The 15,032-nt window shown below is 30.5% G+C and overlaps 1 protein-coding gene across 1 annotated transcript; it reads right to left on the bottom strand.

Moving 5' to 3' along the window:
- Positions 1 to 371: 371 nt before the first annotated feature.
- LOC105803586 (mannose-6-phosphate isomerase 2) lies at positions 372 to 3,855 on the bottom strand. Its single transcript, XM_012635839.2, has 5 exons — positions 3,073 to 3,855; positions 2,565 to 2,732; positions 1,506 to 1,724; positions 1,042 to 1,308; positions 372 to 870 (listed from the first exon to the last, which is right to left on the bottom strand). Exons 1-5 carry the CDS (start codon positions 3,406 to 3,408, stop codon positions 553 to 555), a joined length of 1,308 nt encoding a protein of 435 aa, XP_012491293.1. The 5' UTR covers positions 3,409 to 3,855; the 3' UTR covers positions 372 to 552.
- Positions 3,856 to 15,032: the final 11,177 nt, after the last annotated feature.

The following is a 15,032-nucleotide window of genomic DNA, read 5'->3' as shown; positions in this document are numbered from 1 at the left end:
ATCAATCTTTTATAGTATCTTTTTTTCCTTTTTAGCTTTTCTTTGTAAAACTTTCCTTTACTTTACTTTTGTAATATTCTTATAAGTATTCCGCATAACCCCTCGCACTCTACCTTCCCCAGAAATTGGTATCAAAATTTAACTAAAAACTCGTTATAAAATAAATAAATATTATTAGAGTTATATGAATAATTTAACTTTTTGAAAGAAAAAATGCCTCTTTTCCATTTGAAAAATCAATACATATGATATTATAATCAGGCACTTAATTCTTTTTATTTTTCACGGTTGCGTCATTGGGATCTAACCGGTTTAATTTTTAAAGCTATATATCATACCATAAAAATAGTATTAGAAAATACAACTCAATATTGGGAGTGATTTCAGTTATTTATTTATATATTAACAGAATACATATGCAGGTCCTAAAATTACATTATAACCATAAAATGGCAGCAAAAGAAAGCATAAATAAATGAAAATAAATAATTTATTTTACTCACTAAGGCTGCTGAATGATAATGGCAGTAGGCGCCGGCAGTGTTCATAAATTCATAGACCATGAAAGAACCTGCTGTTGATCCCCGCCCTATAAAGTTGCAGCTCAGATGTAGCCGCAGTAATGACGAGCTCTGTGTTGGCTGGTTCGAACACCACATCTCCTTCGGTAACAATGCCTTCCCAACATCCAGTTTTCATTGTTCCTTCCCCAACAAATGCGAGGAAGATTGAAGGACCCGGGACGGCCGGGAAAACCACTGACGACCCTTTCGGAAGAACGCAACGATCGACCTCAAACTCATCAAACGGTGGGAGGTACCTTGTTATGTAAGGACTCAATGCAAGTCCCGAAAGGATTTCAGGGTAGCCCTGCAACATAAACGATATTATGTTCTGATTTTTATTAGTTTTATATTATATTTTTAATTCCAATTAAAAAATCACCTTTTCTAAGTTTAGTTTTTTGGACATGTCTACTTGAAGGTAATTAAGAGTTATATTCTGACATTCATATTTAGATGTGTTAGGTAGTCATTGTACCTGGTTATAGGTGAGCATAGAACAGAGGGTTTGGATATCACGATGCTTGGGAGTGAGACCAGCTCGGACGACATTGTCGGAGGTTGCCATGCATTCAACGCAGTCGCCACTTAAATAAGCGTGGGGCTCATTGGCCGCCAGATACAAAGCTTCCCCTGGCTTAAGTTTCACGTAATTGAAGAAGAAAGCCGATAACACACCTATGTCTCCGGGGTATTGCTTTTCCAACTGCAACACCAACTCTTCTTTCTCCGTCAGACTCCTCAACTGTTGCCCATAAAGCACAAAGAAATAAACGGCATATGAGCAACAATATAGCTTCAAGTAGCAGTTATCTTAATGCCTAATTTGAATAGCTTGCGGTCCTAATCAAGCACCAATAATCAATGTTTAAGTTGAGCATGGAAATTGAACTCTGTCAGTTTTAAAAAGAAGTGATTGATAATGATGAAATTAGTGCAGACCTGACTTTGTAGGAGTAGCCGACTTTTAAGTTTGGATATAGCTTTCGTGGTCATCTCCTTGCTTGCAGACATAAGTTGCGTAAAAACCGACCGCAGAGCAGTTTTAGCTTTGTCGGCAGTATCGCCACCTCGCTCGTCAATATCCATGACTTGCTTCGCCGATGCAGTGCCGACCAATTCTACTATCTCCGGAACATCTTCAAGCACTTCCTTAAGCTCCTGCGAGGAAAAAAGAACACATATAGATAGACATTTGCCTCAAATAGATGAATATAGTTGACAGAATCATCGGAAAATGAAGCATAGTTTGAGCATGTTACTTCTTTGACCAGAGTGACAAGACAAAAAGATTGCTTTCCGTGAGTGAGATTAGTTAATGTAATAATAAATTTAAAATTAGTGGTGGGATATGTATTTAAATTTAAACGGTAAAAATAGAGAATATGTATTAAAGAAATTTAAGTTAAATTTTATGTAGATATAAAATAAATCCTTGGTAATATAATTTTATATATTTAAATTGCATTTATGCTAAATAATAATTTTATTGATAAATAACTAAAATTTTATAATAATTCATGTCTGTACTTATTTTTAAGGCATGTGAAGTGTGTGCATAATCCACCGGAGGGGTGCTTTTACCAACAATAGGTTCTTGCTCCAACGAGAAATAAGAGCAGTGGTTAGGTAGCCCAATTTCAGCACTCGTCCAAATCATATTTTAACACCAATTATCATAAAAAATTAATAATAATAAACTACATTATCACTCACTAAATTATGTGTTAGTTTTCATTTTAGCCACTTAGTTAAAAAAGTTACAATTTGATTACTAAATTATTCAAAAGTTTTTCACAACACTATTAAAATCAAAGCTATATGATTTTCTCTGTTCATGTTGCTTACACCTACTCGTTAATGAGTATTAATTCACCGTACGATTGTCGAATATCGCTCAGAGCTCGTTAATAGAATATTTTTAAAAACAGACTTAATAATTGAATGAATTAAATAAAAACTTTTTAAAATCAAATTATTATAAGTTAAAAGAGGATTCACCTGGAGAGTAATGAAGCCACAAAGTGCCCTGAACTCAGTTATAGCCAAAGCCATCTCAGGTTTGTGATTAGCATCTTTGTACAGATTGGGCTTCATCTTATGCAATTCTTTGGCCAATTCTTTATCCGGATGCGCCTGTATTGACAGTGCTTTCCCCACTGACAGTACCTATTTTTACACCATTTCTGCTTTTATTTCATTTTATTCATCACACTGCTTCACTTTCACACACTTTTTTTTCTAATCATATAATATTAAAATATTAAAATTTATTTTTAAAATTTTCTACTTAAAACAAAAACTGATCCCCTATTGACTCATCAAATGATACGAGTTAACCAAAATTTTTGAATCGAAAGTGAGTGATAAGAGTTGTTCTTGTTCTTTTTTCAAATTTTAGGTGCGACTCGACTTACCTTTTGATGAATCGGAATTTAATGGGATTACCAAAACCAAAGTTTCGTACCAAATAAAGAAAAAGTGTAAAAAATGGAGAGAATGAAGAAACCTTGAACAAGAAAGGAAGATCAGAGCCCCATTTTTCCAAAACCTTATGACCCAGCACTTTTGGGTTCTTCTCAATCCACTCTTTCAATCCCACATCTTGTTGCTCTTTTTCTTCTTCTTCTTCTTCTTCTTCTCCTTCCTCCTCAACCAAAACGTTTGGCCCCGATTCATGGGTTCCCATCCAAAACTCAGCATAAGGCTTGTTTGGCTCTATCTCTGCCCCGGTATTCAAAGCCAACAGCCTCGCCACCTCTGCCTCCGCCCCGCTTCTTCCCCACTCATAATTTTGAACCCATGCTCTTAGCCTCTTCAACTTCTCACCATTCACTCTCGCCATCGTTGAAGCCAAAAAAAAACCGAGAAAATATTTTTTTTAAAATAGAAGAGAACAATGAGGATCAAGGGAATTGGGAGTGTTTGGTGGTATTTAAAGAGTATGAAAGGGTAATAAGATAGAGAACCGACATAAAATACTAATTCGGATGGCAGGAAAAGGAATCGAGGGAAAAAAAACCAAGTTATATTGCGGACAAAGATATTGAGAGGAGTAATATGGGAATTCAAAGTCATGGAGATGGGATGGGAAGAAGAAAAGGGAAACTTCTTGAGCTGACAGTTATGCATATTATGGACAAAGTGCGGTACAGTTTAAGCATGTTGGCGCGATGAGATGGGAAGAAGAAGAAGAAAAAGAAGAGGTGGGGACTCTTTTTAACTGTGACTACTTTGATTTATTTGCAGTTTCCTTGTTATCTCCCCACGAAATTTCTACGCCTTTTTTATTTTCTTTTTAATAATAATAATGGAACTCCACGTATTATCAAGAGAATGTGAAAAAACCGAGGAAAATATTGTCAACAAAGAACGGATTGATATTCTGGTAGCACCAACTCCGGAGACGAAACGGCAACCAACTAAACAAGACACACCCTTGTCAATGGTTATCCCGTGTTGCTGTGTTTGGAGTCTGGAGCCCACATTTCCACGTGTTATACATCTAAAGCACTGATGAATTAGGTCCATTACACCAGGAATCACCCAGTTGTTGCTAACTTTACGATTTGCTCATTGAACTATGACTATTTACAATTTGATCACTAAATTTATCGATTTGTAGCATTTTGGTCCCTCGTTTTTCAGCCGCAGTTAACCCTTTGACAAAATGATGATGAGGGTTAATATCTAATTTATCCCCTAAACTATAACTAAAATACTAGCTTGGTCTTGGCTTAATTGCAAATTTTGCCCCCAAGTAGCACCTAAGACCCAAATTTTACTTACTCAACTTATGTACGTGCCCTTCTACCAACTACATTCAAAGAGAGACACAAACATTATCTAGCTAAGTGTAGATTTTTGGATGTCTCGAAAGCCTCACGAATTAATCACCAATCAAATTGACATTTACACATGAAAATAAACACATCCGCACACTAAACATTAAAAGTTCATTAATGCTAACATAATCTAAATTTAATACATAGATCAATAACTAAAAAATGAAATACATTAACATTAAATATATAGATACATACATACATGTCATTAAATCTATTTCCGGAACGTGCATTAGTGACCATATTTCATTGTATCATATTCTCATTCTATCCTTAAGGTGTTTAACAACATATTTCATTTTATTACTCATCTGGTATCATTAATCAAGGCAATAATGAATCATGTCATTGAGATATTTATTTATCACATTCTTGACCATATTTCATTTTTATAAATTTAAATCTTATTAATTAGATGCAAACTCGAGGACGGATACATGAATTAAATATCTGACACTTTACAATAAGTACATAAGTGTTGATCGGGCATACATGCTTTGATATCACTTTTTAATATCGTCTTCGTCCCAAGAATTTTTTGGTTCAATATTCTGTTTGACTCGATTTATTAAATTCGGCCTTGAAATTAATTTTTTTGACATCAACGAAAATCGGGTCATTACATTTATTCTTTACTTTAATAAATTTCATCTAGAAAGAGATGAGGGTAATAGATATGCATCATCTCTTCCGAATCTTAAGTGACTTCCTTGATGTTATGACTTCTTCACAATAGTTTTACCAATGATATACGTTTCTTTCTCAACTCTTTCACTTTTCAAGTTGAAATGTGTTGAAGTTGCGATGTTTTCTTATTATGTGTATAACTCATTAAACTTAAAAGTGTCAATGTGGAAAGTTTCCACTTCTAAATGTATTGATTAATTCAAAAGTGAGATATATATATATATATGAAAAAATATTCGGTTCATTGTCAATGGAGTTTTTAGACTCCACAAGTATTGATTAATTAAGTCCTCAAACTCTCAAATCTCATCAATTATGCCCTTTGACCTTTATAGTGTTGACATGACGCTCCATGCCAATGATAATTGCTGACATGGTAAAAATAAAAAATTTGAATTTATTTTTATTTTTCCACGTTATCAACAATCGCTGACATGGAGCTTTAACGGATAAAGGTGAAAAACATTGGTCAAAAGGCTTAATTGATACAAATTGAGAAATTGAAGAGTTAATTGAGTGGATTTTTTTTGTGGCAAGACTTGAAATATACCACTTTAGCCTATTCAAATCTAAGTTTATATTTAAAATAAACATGTGTGGTATACAATTATATTATTTTATATAAATAAAAATATTTGTAGAAATGGCAAAGGTAATAATGAGCAAAAAAGAAGAAGTATTAAAAAATGAAATGTCAATATCGAATTTGATTCTGAAAAATCAAAACGTCAGATGATCCTCCATTTGTGGATATGGAAACGTATACATTATTATTCTTAATGTTGGAAAAGGACCCCTACTTTTACGTTACTTGTTAGACGGAGCAAGTAGTTGAGCGCTGCAATGTTGCTCTGTCTTAAATGTCTTATGAATTAGAGATGAGCTCTCATTTTACAACCAAAAGATTTTCTTTTCTTTTCTACGATGATTGCATTAGGTAATTTTGTTGAAATTGGAGAGGAAATTTTGTCAATTTTTTATTATGTGAAGAGTACGATATCTTCTTCACAACACAACACAACACAAGGCAGATGAGATGTTACGTCAGTATTATAAATGGTGATAAATAATAAAGTTTAATTTGTCATGGTTTAAAATTACTTTATAATGTCACTCAAAATAAAATATGACTTTAAAACTTAAGCAATTTAGTCATTTCGTGACTTTTTATTTATTTTGATTGATAAGTCTTCATTTTTTTAACGTTTCATATGGCTAAATTACTAAGATATATATATATATATATTTTAAATTTATCTTCTAGTTTTTTTTAAAATAAGGAAATAGGTCGTTCTTTAAAGAGTATATGAAAGCGCGTCCAGTTATGCGTATTTTCTGCACAAGTAGCAGGAAAGGTCATTTTCCCTATAAATATCAACTCATTTTTCATTCTTCTCACTCAAATCCAACTCTTTATATTCTCTCTAAACTCTCAATTCTCTCAATTTTTGTTCGAAATGTTCCTATACACTTTGTTTAAAAATACTATAATTTTATTTAATTATTTCGTTTATTCATTTTGATTAAGGATGTAGCTTTATAACTCAGTTTACCAATAGATAGTCCAGTCATTATGGGGTCAACAGTCGTTCTCGGTAAAGAGGACATTTGCGAGGCATTTTTTGGGAAGGTGTCGAACAAGTTTCAAAGTGGTAAGATAGATATGAAGTGGTTGGAAACTAATTTAAAAAAACTTCCTTCGAACGTGTCCAACGTTGTCAAAGAACAATACGCCCGAGCATTCATCCTGAGGTTAATCAGGGGCATTTTAATGCTCGATAAATCTCTAAATTTGGTACACATAAGGTGGCTACTATGTAACACCCCTATACCTGGTCCGACTATATGGACCTGGTATAAGACTATTACATTTGGTGCCAAAGCGGTTTTGGCTAGACATTGTATAATTCAGTCATTCATACATAGTGTATCAACTTATTTAACCCAAAAATTATTAATATAAACATCTAAGGTTATTAATAGATATTTGTTTGCGTTTGTAAATGATTTAAAAATTGTTTTTACTCAAAATAGGGGTAAAGTATCGATACTTAAACAAAATGTATCAATATTTTATGAAAGGTATCAATACCACTGCACAAAATCGATACCAAAATAGCATTCTGGAACTCTAAAAATTCAAGTTTTGATGAAGGTATCGATACCTAGGCTTTAATATCGATACACACCTCAAAAATGATACCGAAATTGCTCTTTGTTTCTCAAAATTTTGATTTTTGGGTCAATGTATCGATACCTTACCCTCAGGTATCGGTACCTTGGGTTATAATGACACAAAAACAGTTGGAAATTTTGCTAAAAAGCCTCCTGCACTAATTCAAAACATTCAAACACTTCCAAACCAATTCAATTACCCTCAAACTCATTAAAATTCACCACAAAATCCATATAATAACATCATATATGCATGCATATGTTAAGCTATTATAAATTCCTTTCAAAAGCTAACAAAATATGTCATTAGATCACCAAATAATAAGGTGTCCAAAGTTTGCATTTTAGTCCATCTAACATTCACCTATACCAAGAACCTATGTACATGCCATACTAACCCCAAAATTCATACATACAACCTTGCCTCTTGGAATGGTGATGAGATGGGATGCACTCGACCTCGATATTAGCCCAACGGGATCTACTGCACCTATGCGTTAAAGAATTAACGCGGTAAGCCTGTGAAGACTTAGTAAGTACTTCAATATTTTTTTAAAAATCTACTATTAATAATAATATAAAATAAAATTATATTCATTTTATAGACATATAATTTGATGTATCAAATTAGTCCCTAAAGTTTAATATATATATTTTTAAATCAGACTTACCATTACTTACCGTAACTCATTAATTGATAATAGCCGAATTACAATACTGTAGCCCAATGTAGACTAGCTGAACACTTAGGATATACGGAAATAAATCGATAATGCATTGTTAATGCATATCATATATCACTAAGCACAAAGTGCAAATAACGATAAGCACCAAAGTGCGAAATAATACGATAAGCGCGCTAATTTTCCTTAATGGCATGTCATCAATATCCTAATAGTTTCGACTCGTCTACATGGGCTTTTCTTATTATTAAATCTTTTCATTCATTCACTTGATGGAAAATAATATAACTTTGTGTTTTTCATGATTTAGCTCGTATCACAATAATAACACTAAAACTTGTAAATTCTCTTCACTTTTACCACACACAACACTATAATTTTTACATCACTTCATTTAAACTCACTTTCCACATATTCATAATATCATAACATATTTTAATTTCTTTCAATTTAGTCCTTTTCATTATCACCACAATACATCCTATAATGGTACACCAAAGTCAAAATTCATAACATTTACATTATTTACCCCTACTAAATACTTATTATGATATCATTAATTTAGTGATTAAACTACTTAATTAACATAATTATCTAACTAACATAACTTAAACGAAATTACTACTTGAAGTACTTACATCCAAAATTTGGATGATGAGTTTTTCTTCTCTTCTACTCCTTGGCCACTTCTTTTCATTTCCCTTCACTTTTGTCCTCAAACTTCTTCTCTTTTCTTCAATTTCATAACAACATATAACATTTATAAGTTAAAACTAAAATCAAATAACTTTTCTATGCTAGATTATGAAAATAAACATGTATGTTATGAGAGTTTCCATCATTCTTACCTTAACTCTTTCAAAACTCAAAACCCTAACTCATGTATTTCCCTCTTTTAACCCATCCATGGAAGTCTCCTCATGAAATAAAGTTGCTCACTAGTCTTCTTTTTAGCTTTTACTAAAGAAATTCCAAAGAAAAAGGAAGGTTTGAAGCTTGGATGATTCAACAATGGAGGAAGGACATGGAAGAAAATAAAATAAAAGTTGGATGGATTTGGGGGGGTGAGTGATAGGGGTGTGCAAAATTCGGGTAAAACCGAAAAAATTCGGTTAACTGACCGAATTTGGTTAATCGGTGGGTTAACCGAATTTTTTCGGTCAGGGGTCGGTTAATTACTTTTTAATTTTTCGGTTAACGGTTAATTCGGTTCGAAACCGGTCGGTTAACCGAATTTTTTCGGTTTAACCGAAAAAATTAATAAATAAAAATATAATATATAAGTAGGCCCACTATTCACCTAAACCCAATCCAAACCCAAGTATTCAATTCAATCCAATTACCCAATCTAATTACCCAACCTAACCCAATCATAAAATTACAAATAATTTAATAAATAAAAATAAAATTCTAAAACTAAAACTAAAACTAAAGTATAAAAGTCTAAAAATAATTTAATTATGTATGAATGAATTAGGTTAATTCGGGTAATTCGGTTAATTCGGTTAATTCGGGTAATTCGGTTAATTTAGTTAATTCGGTTAATTTTTAACCAAAAATAAAAAACATACAATTTTCGGTTAATTTGGTTAACCAACCGAATTAACCGAAAAAATTTGGTTCGGTTAACAGTTAAAAATTTTGAAAGGTCGGTTAATTCGGTTAATGTTATTTCGGGTCGGTTAACCGGTCGGTTAACCGAATGAACACCCCTAGTGAGTGATGGTTTGGTGCATTGGGAAAAGATGATAATCTTTTCTCCACTTTTCTACACATTTCCACTAAAAATATCTCGCATTTTTATTAAATGGTCAATTTGCTAATAAGTCCTCAAGTCATCCATCTTTACACTTTTACCCATCATATTACACCTTAAAATATCTACTTGGCTATTTACCATTTTACCCCAACTCATCTTTTATAATTCCTAGGATGACTCATACTCCACTTTGGTTAAATTTATTCTTAATCCTTCCTTCCTTTCTACTACTACTATGTATCTCCTAACTTTCTAAATTCCTACTTCTACCACAACAATTTTTATACTCTTTCAATTTAGTCTAAGCTTCTATTTAAATCTTTTCTATCTCATAAATCTTTTCTAATCCCTATTGGGTCTAAATACTTCCTACTTTAATACTAAAAATCCCTATTTAGTCTGTTTCAAAAATTCTCCATTATTTCCTGACCTGATCCATCACTATACCTAACTCCAAGTCAAAATGCGGTCGTTGCATACTACATCTAGTCGACTTTAAAGAATGCGGACGACTGAGTTGGGGAGTTGTGTTGGGCGACGGAACCAAATAAGATGTCAATCAGTGATTGTATAATTTTGCTGCAATCATGGGCATGGTGGCGACTACCATTTCTATGTTCCTGAGTGAACGACCCTTATACATTCCCATTGATGATAAGGTAAAAATCATTTGATAATAATATATAGTTAATATAGTAAATGTTGTTTATTTATTATATGTTTGAATTAACATATCGCTTGAATAGGTGGAACCATGGACAGAGTTAGGTGGGACTACTACTGGAGCAGTTCGAAGATATCCGACTATTGTTAGATCAACGCTCAGAAGCCGAGGTTAGTTACCGATTTTTTTCAAACCTATAATAATTATGCAATAATTTGTAATTTAAAATTCCGTACACAATAGAATTTACACTAGAAATCCTTCCATTTTTCCCTTTGACTATGACATCAATCTTATGTATGGTATATATAATGCATCATTTGCGGGTATCCAAAAAGCTTGAACTTGTGACCGCATAACGACCGTGAACTGACCCCCGATTATACTCAAACCCGTGACCGCATTACGGCTGCCGACTGAGACCTCCACTTAGGCTTCGACCTATGACTGCATCAAGCACTACCACCTCGAAACCTGACTTCCATAGGATGGGTTTCTAAGGTAATGGTTCTATCCTGGTATGACATATGATATGTATTTGTTCTGAGACGCGTTATCGTATCCCCGACCTCTCAAATCTACTTATAAACTTTCACGGTTTCACTCTTAAAACCCTAACCCTAACAAAAATTTTTTAAAAAAAAAAAGAAGACTGAGTTAGACACACTTTCACACACTCTCTCAAAAATCGACTTATTTTCTTAATTTAAAAAAAAAGACCTAAAAGACCAATTAAAAAATGGCATATATGGCTAAATTAGCCGTTTTATGTTATCTATTTACTTCAAAATTAAATATGCAAGGATAAAAATTCTCATATTTTTAATATAGAGATTAATTTTCTCTTCAACCTAGGTACAGGGACTTGTTAAGTAGTTTAACCAAAAACAATTAAGTTAGTATTATTTTATTTCTTAGAAAAAGGAATTGAAATCTAACCAAATGTCATAAATAATTGAACCAATTTCAACTGAATTCTACTGGTTTTGGTTTATCAATTTTTAATTTCTTTTCACTGATTTAAAAGGAATATTATTTTCTATTAAAAATAAAAAAATAAATGAAAATAAATTAACGTTTGTTTCATTTTAAAAAGTATATAATTAATGTGTACTATTATAATTTAAAAAATAACAAACAGAGCGCCGACCGTACTAAAGTTCAATTTTATGAAATTTCGCATATATATGCATAGCCAATTGGCCATGAGCTGTGTGTCTTCACTCTTAACGTGTACTTGGAAAATTTGGTAATTTTGATTCAACTGGATGTGCTTTCGCCTAAATTACAATTTACTATTATATTTAAGTATAAAAATATTATTCAATTTTTTATAGTAATAAATAAATTTATTCGTGGGTCAGGTTATCTAATGAAATCCAACGTTTGAGAAAGTTTGGACAAAAATATTAGGTCTAAAAAATAGGCTTTGGCAAAAAACCTAGATTTGTTTAAAATATAGATCAGGCTCAAATATTTAAGGCGTACGCCTGATCCATTTTCAATGTTTATAATATCTTATATTATGTTATATATATTGTAATTAATAACACATAAAAACTAAATTTATAGTAATATATAATACTATAATATAAAGATAAAATTGTCAAGATGCTTATATATATATATATATATATATAATTTTAATAAATGAAAATTATTAAATTATTAAGTCTAAAATAATATAAATACTTTTTAAAATTTAAAAAACACGAAATAAGTTTGGATTAACTATTTACTTAATATAATATAGTATTTTTGGATAAAACTAAAATAGTTTAGACTAAATTTTAAGTTCATATTTTGAATTGAACCAGTTTGAGTAAGCATATAGTATATTAATATAATGTTTAAACCCGACCCAACCATAAACACTTCTAGTAATAAAGTAAGCTTCCAAATTGGATCAATTAAATTTATAGAACTAATTTTTAAAACTTTGAGTAACTATCCCACCCTAAACACCTCTAGTTTAGACCATGTTTTCTTTTCCTTTTAAAGATTTTCAGTTTCATAGCTGCAAAATCTATGTTGTTTGGTAACAAATGTATCTAATTATTTTAAAAGATAGTTTTTTTAGGGTTTATAAGTATAAATATAAAACAATTATAAATAGAGTATAATTATGAATATATATATATATATATATACGAATAATTAGAAAATTAAATTAAATTAATACCATATAAAATTACCCCTAACAACTAACAACTATACATAAGAAAAATGAAGGCATATATTGAAGAATACAAATTTTCCATCCTTATGCTGAAATGATTGATGGCAATGGCATGAAAGTAAATATTGACTTTGATTTCACACATACAATGCATGCAAACTAAATTTAAAATAACATTTTCGAATTTATAATGCATGTGCATGGCAGACCAAATTTATGAAACTTGAGACAAAACGTGCATGGCAACCCATGTGCTGCAATCAAGACATTCCCTTTATACTATCTCACTCCCACCAAATTACACAATATTTTCAACTACTGGATTCAAATCTGATGTTTTCTTAAAGAAATTTATATTTTAAAGCCATTTAATTTAATAATTAAACTCTTGTTTTTTTACTCAATTGGGTACTTAAACTTTTAAAATATATTAAAAAGGTCCTTAAACTTTTTCAAAGCATGCAATTAAGCTTCTGTTTTTTTTTTTACTTTTTTGCATTCAATTGAGTACTTAAACTTTTAAAATACTTCAAAAATGTCATTTGACCTTAACTTTAACAGTTGATCACTAAAGTTAACCGCCCCTAATTCTTTTCAATTAAAGTCACTGCATGTCACAACCACGACGTAACATGTGGCAAAAAAAATGATAAAAATAAAAATCAATAAATGTTATAAATATTATTAAAAATATAAAATACTTAAATTTATTAAAATTAGAAAAAATTATAAAATATAGAAAAAATTGTAAAATTTTATAAAGTCATAATAAAATTATAAAAATGTAAAGAAATATAAAATTAAGTAAAAGGTTATAAAATTATCGTATAAAAAGAAGTATTTTATAATTTTTCTATAACTTTTATTTATTTTATTTTATTTTATCATTTTTCGCCACATGTCCCACTGTGTTGCAACTTGTGATGACTTTAACTTAAAAAAAAAAGGATCGTTAACTTTAACAGTCAACGATTAAAGTTAATAATTAAAGGGCTTTTTTATGCATTTTATAATTCTTTTTATGATTTTTATAAATTTTTTTCTAATTTTAATAGGTTTTAAATATTTTTTATAACTTTTATTTATTTCTATTTTTTAATTTTTTTTGCCACATGTCACGCCATGGTTGTGGCACAAGGTGACTTTAATTGAAAAAAAATTCGGGGCAGTTAACTTTACCCGTCAACTGTTAAAGTTAACAGTCAAAATGTCTTTTTGATGCATTTTAACAATTCAAATACTTAATAGAGTGCAAAAAAAAAAAACAGGCGCTTAATTTTTTTATTTTTTGAAAAAGTTTAAAGGTCTTTTTGATGCATGTTGAAAGTTCTAGTACCTAATTGAGTGTAAAAAGAAAGTAAGGGCTTAATTTTTTTTTTTTAAGTTTGAGAGTTTTTTTACCCCTTAAGCATTTTTTTATCCTTTCAATTTATATTTTTTACTTATAAAATATTGAGGTTTCATAATTTCACAACCTAATTGAGTAAAAGGTGATACCAATTCAATCAAAATTTTAAATAATAGTATAAATAAATTATATAACCCTCACCAAGGTGATACCAATTCAGTCAAACTTTAAATAATAGTGTAAATAACTTATATAACCCTCACCACTACAAAAGTAATTGTATCAACCTCTTGTGTTTCTCATCCACAACAACGAAGACGAAGGGGATAGGTAGTGGCCTTGGCCCCCGAAAATGTGATAGATTTGTCATTTAGACCCTTAAGTTCTTATAAAATTACATATTAGTAATGATAAAATTGTACTTTGGCCCTTAATTTATGATTCATCTTTGGTTTCCTAAAGCAATTTTTTGAATTCATTCCTGCTTATTCATATTTTATGTAGATCTATACTATTTTAAATTTTGTTACATTCACGATGTGAGTGAATGAAAAACGTAATATTAAATTTATATTTATAGATAATTAATTAACAATTGGCTATAAATAAAATGGTAAAATGCATATGAATAAATGTTTTTAAGCTTGAGTTCAATCCTTATATATAGTATTTACACTATATAATAAGGTTTTGATCGAGTTAGTGTCATCTACCAACTAGGTCTTAATTCAAGATGAAATTGTCAAAAGATCATTCATTTTACAAAATAAAAATATTATTTTGAGAGTATTTATATATATATATATATTTATTTTAATAAACCTAAATATATATATACACATTATGAGAATTATAATATTTGAGCTCAAAATATTTTGGTCTTCACCGTCTTAACTTTATCTTTTCAACTACAGTCCCATTTGATTTATATATATGTTTTTTTATGAATTTGCTACATAAATATGTTCATTCACATCACGAGTTTACCATAATCTAGTAGATATTAAGGGATTGTCTGAGTTGGTGTCACTCATTAACCGGATATTATCTTAATTATGATTTTACCAAAAGTATATTCCTTTTAGAAAGGAACCAATATTCTTTTGAGGCTATTTAAGTCTTTTTATAT

Source organism: Gossypium raimondii, chromosome 11, assembly GCF_025698545.1.
Source record: "Gossypium raimondii isolate GPD5lz chromosome 11, ASM2569854v1, whole genome shotgun sequence".
Lineage (NCBI taxonomy): Eukaryota > Viridiplantae > Streptophyta > Magnoliopsida > Malvales > Malvaceae > Gossypium > Gossypium raimondii.
This window is presented reverse-complemented; position numbering and strand designations above follow the sequence as displayed.

What these genes read in the sequence shown, in the direction of transcription:
- LOC105803586 (XM_012635839.2), bottom strand. Translation starts at nt 3,408, where the DNA reads ATGGCGAGAGTGAATGGTGAGAAGTTGAAGAGGCTAAGAGCATGGGTT. An exon ending in GTGGCTTCATTACTCTCCAG is followed by an intron (nt 1,725 to 2,564) that starts GTGAATCCTCTT and finishes TTTTCCTCGCAG; the next exon opens with GAGCTTAAGGAAGTGCTTGA. An exon ending in GGCTACTCCTACAAAGTCAG is followed by an intron (nt 1,309 to 1,505) that starts GTCTGCACTAAT and finishes TATGGGCAACAG; the next exon opens with TTGAGGAGTCTGACGGAGAA.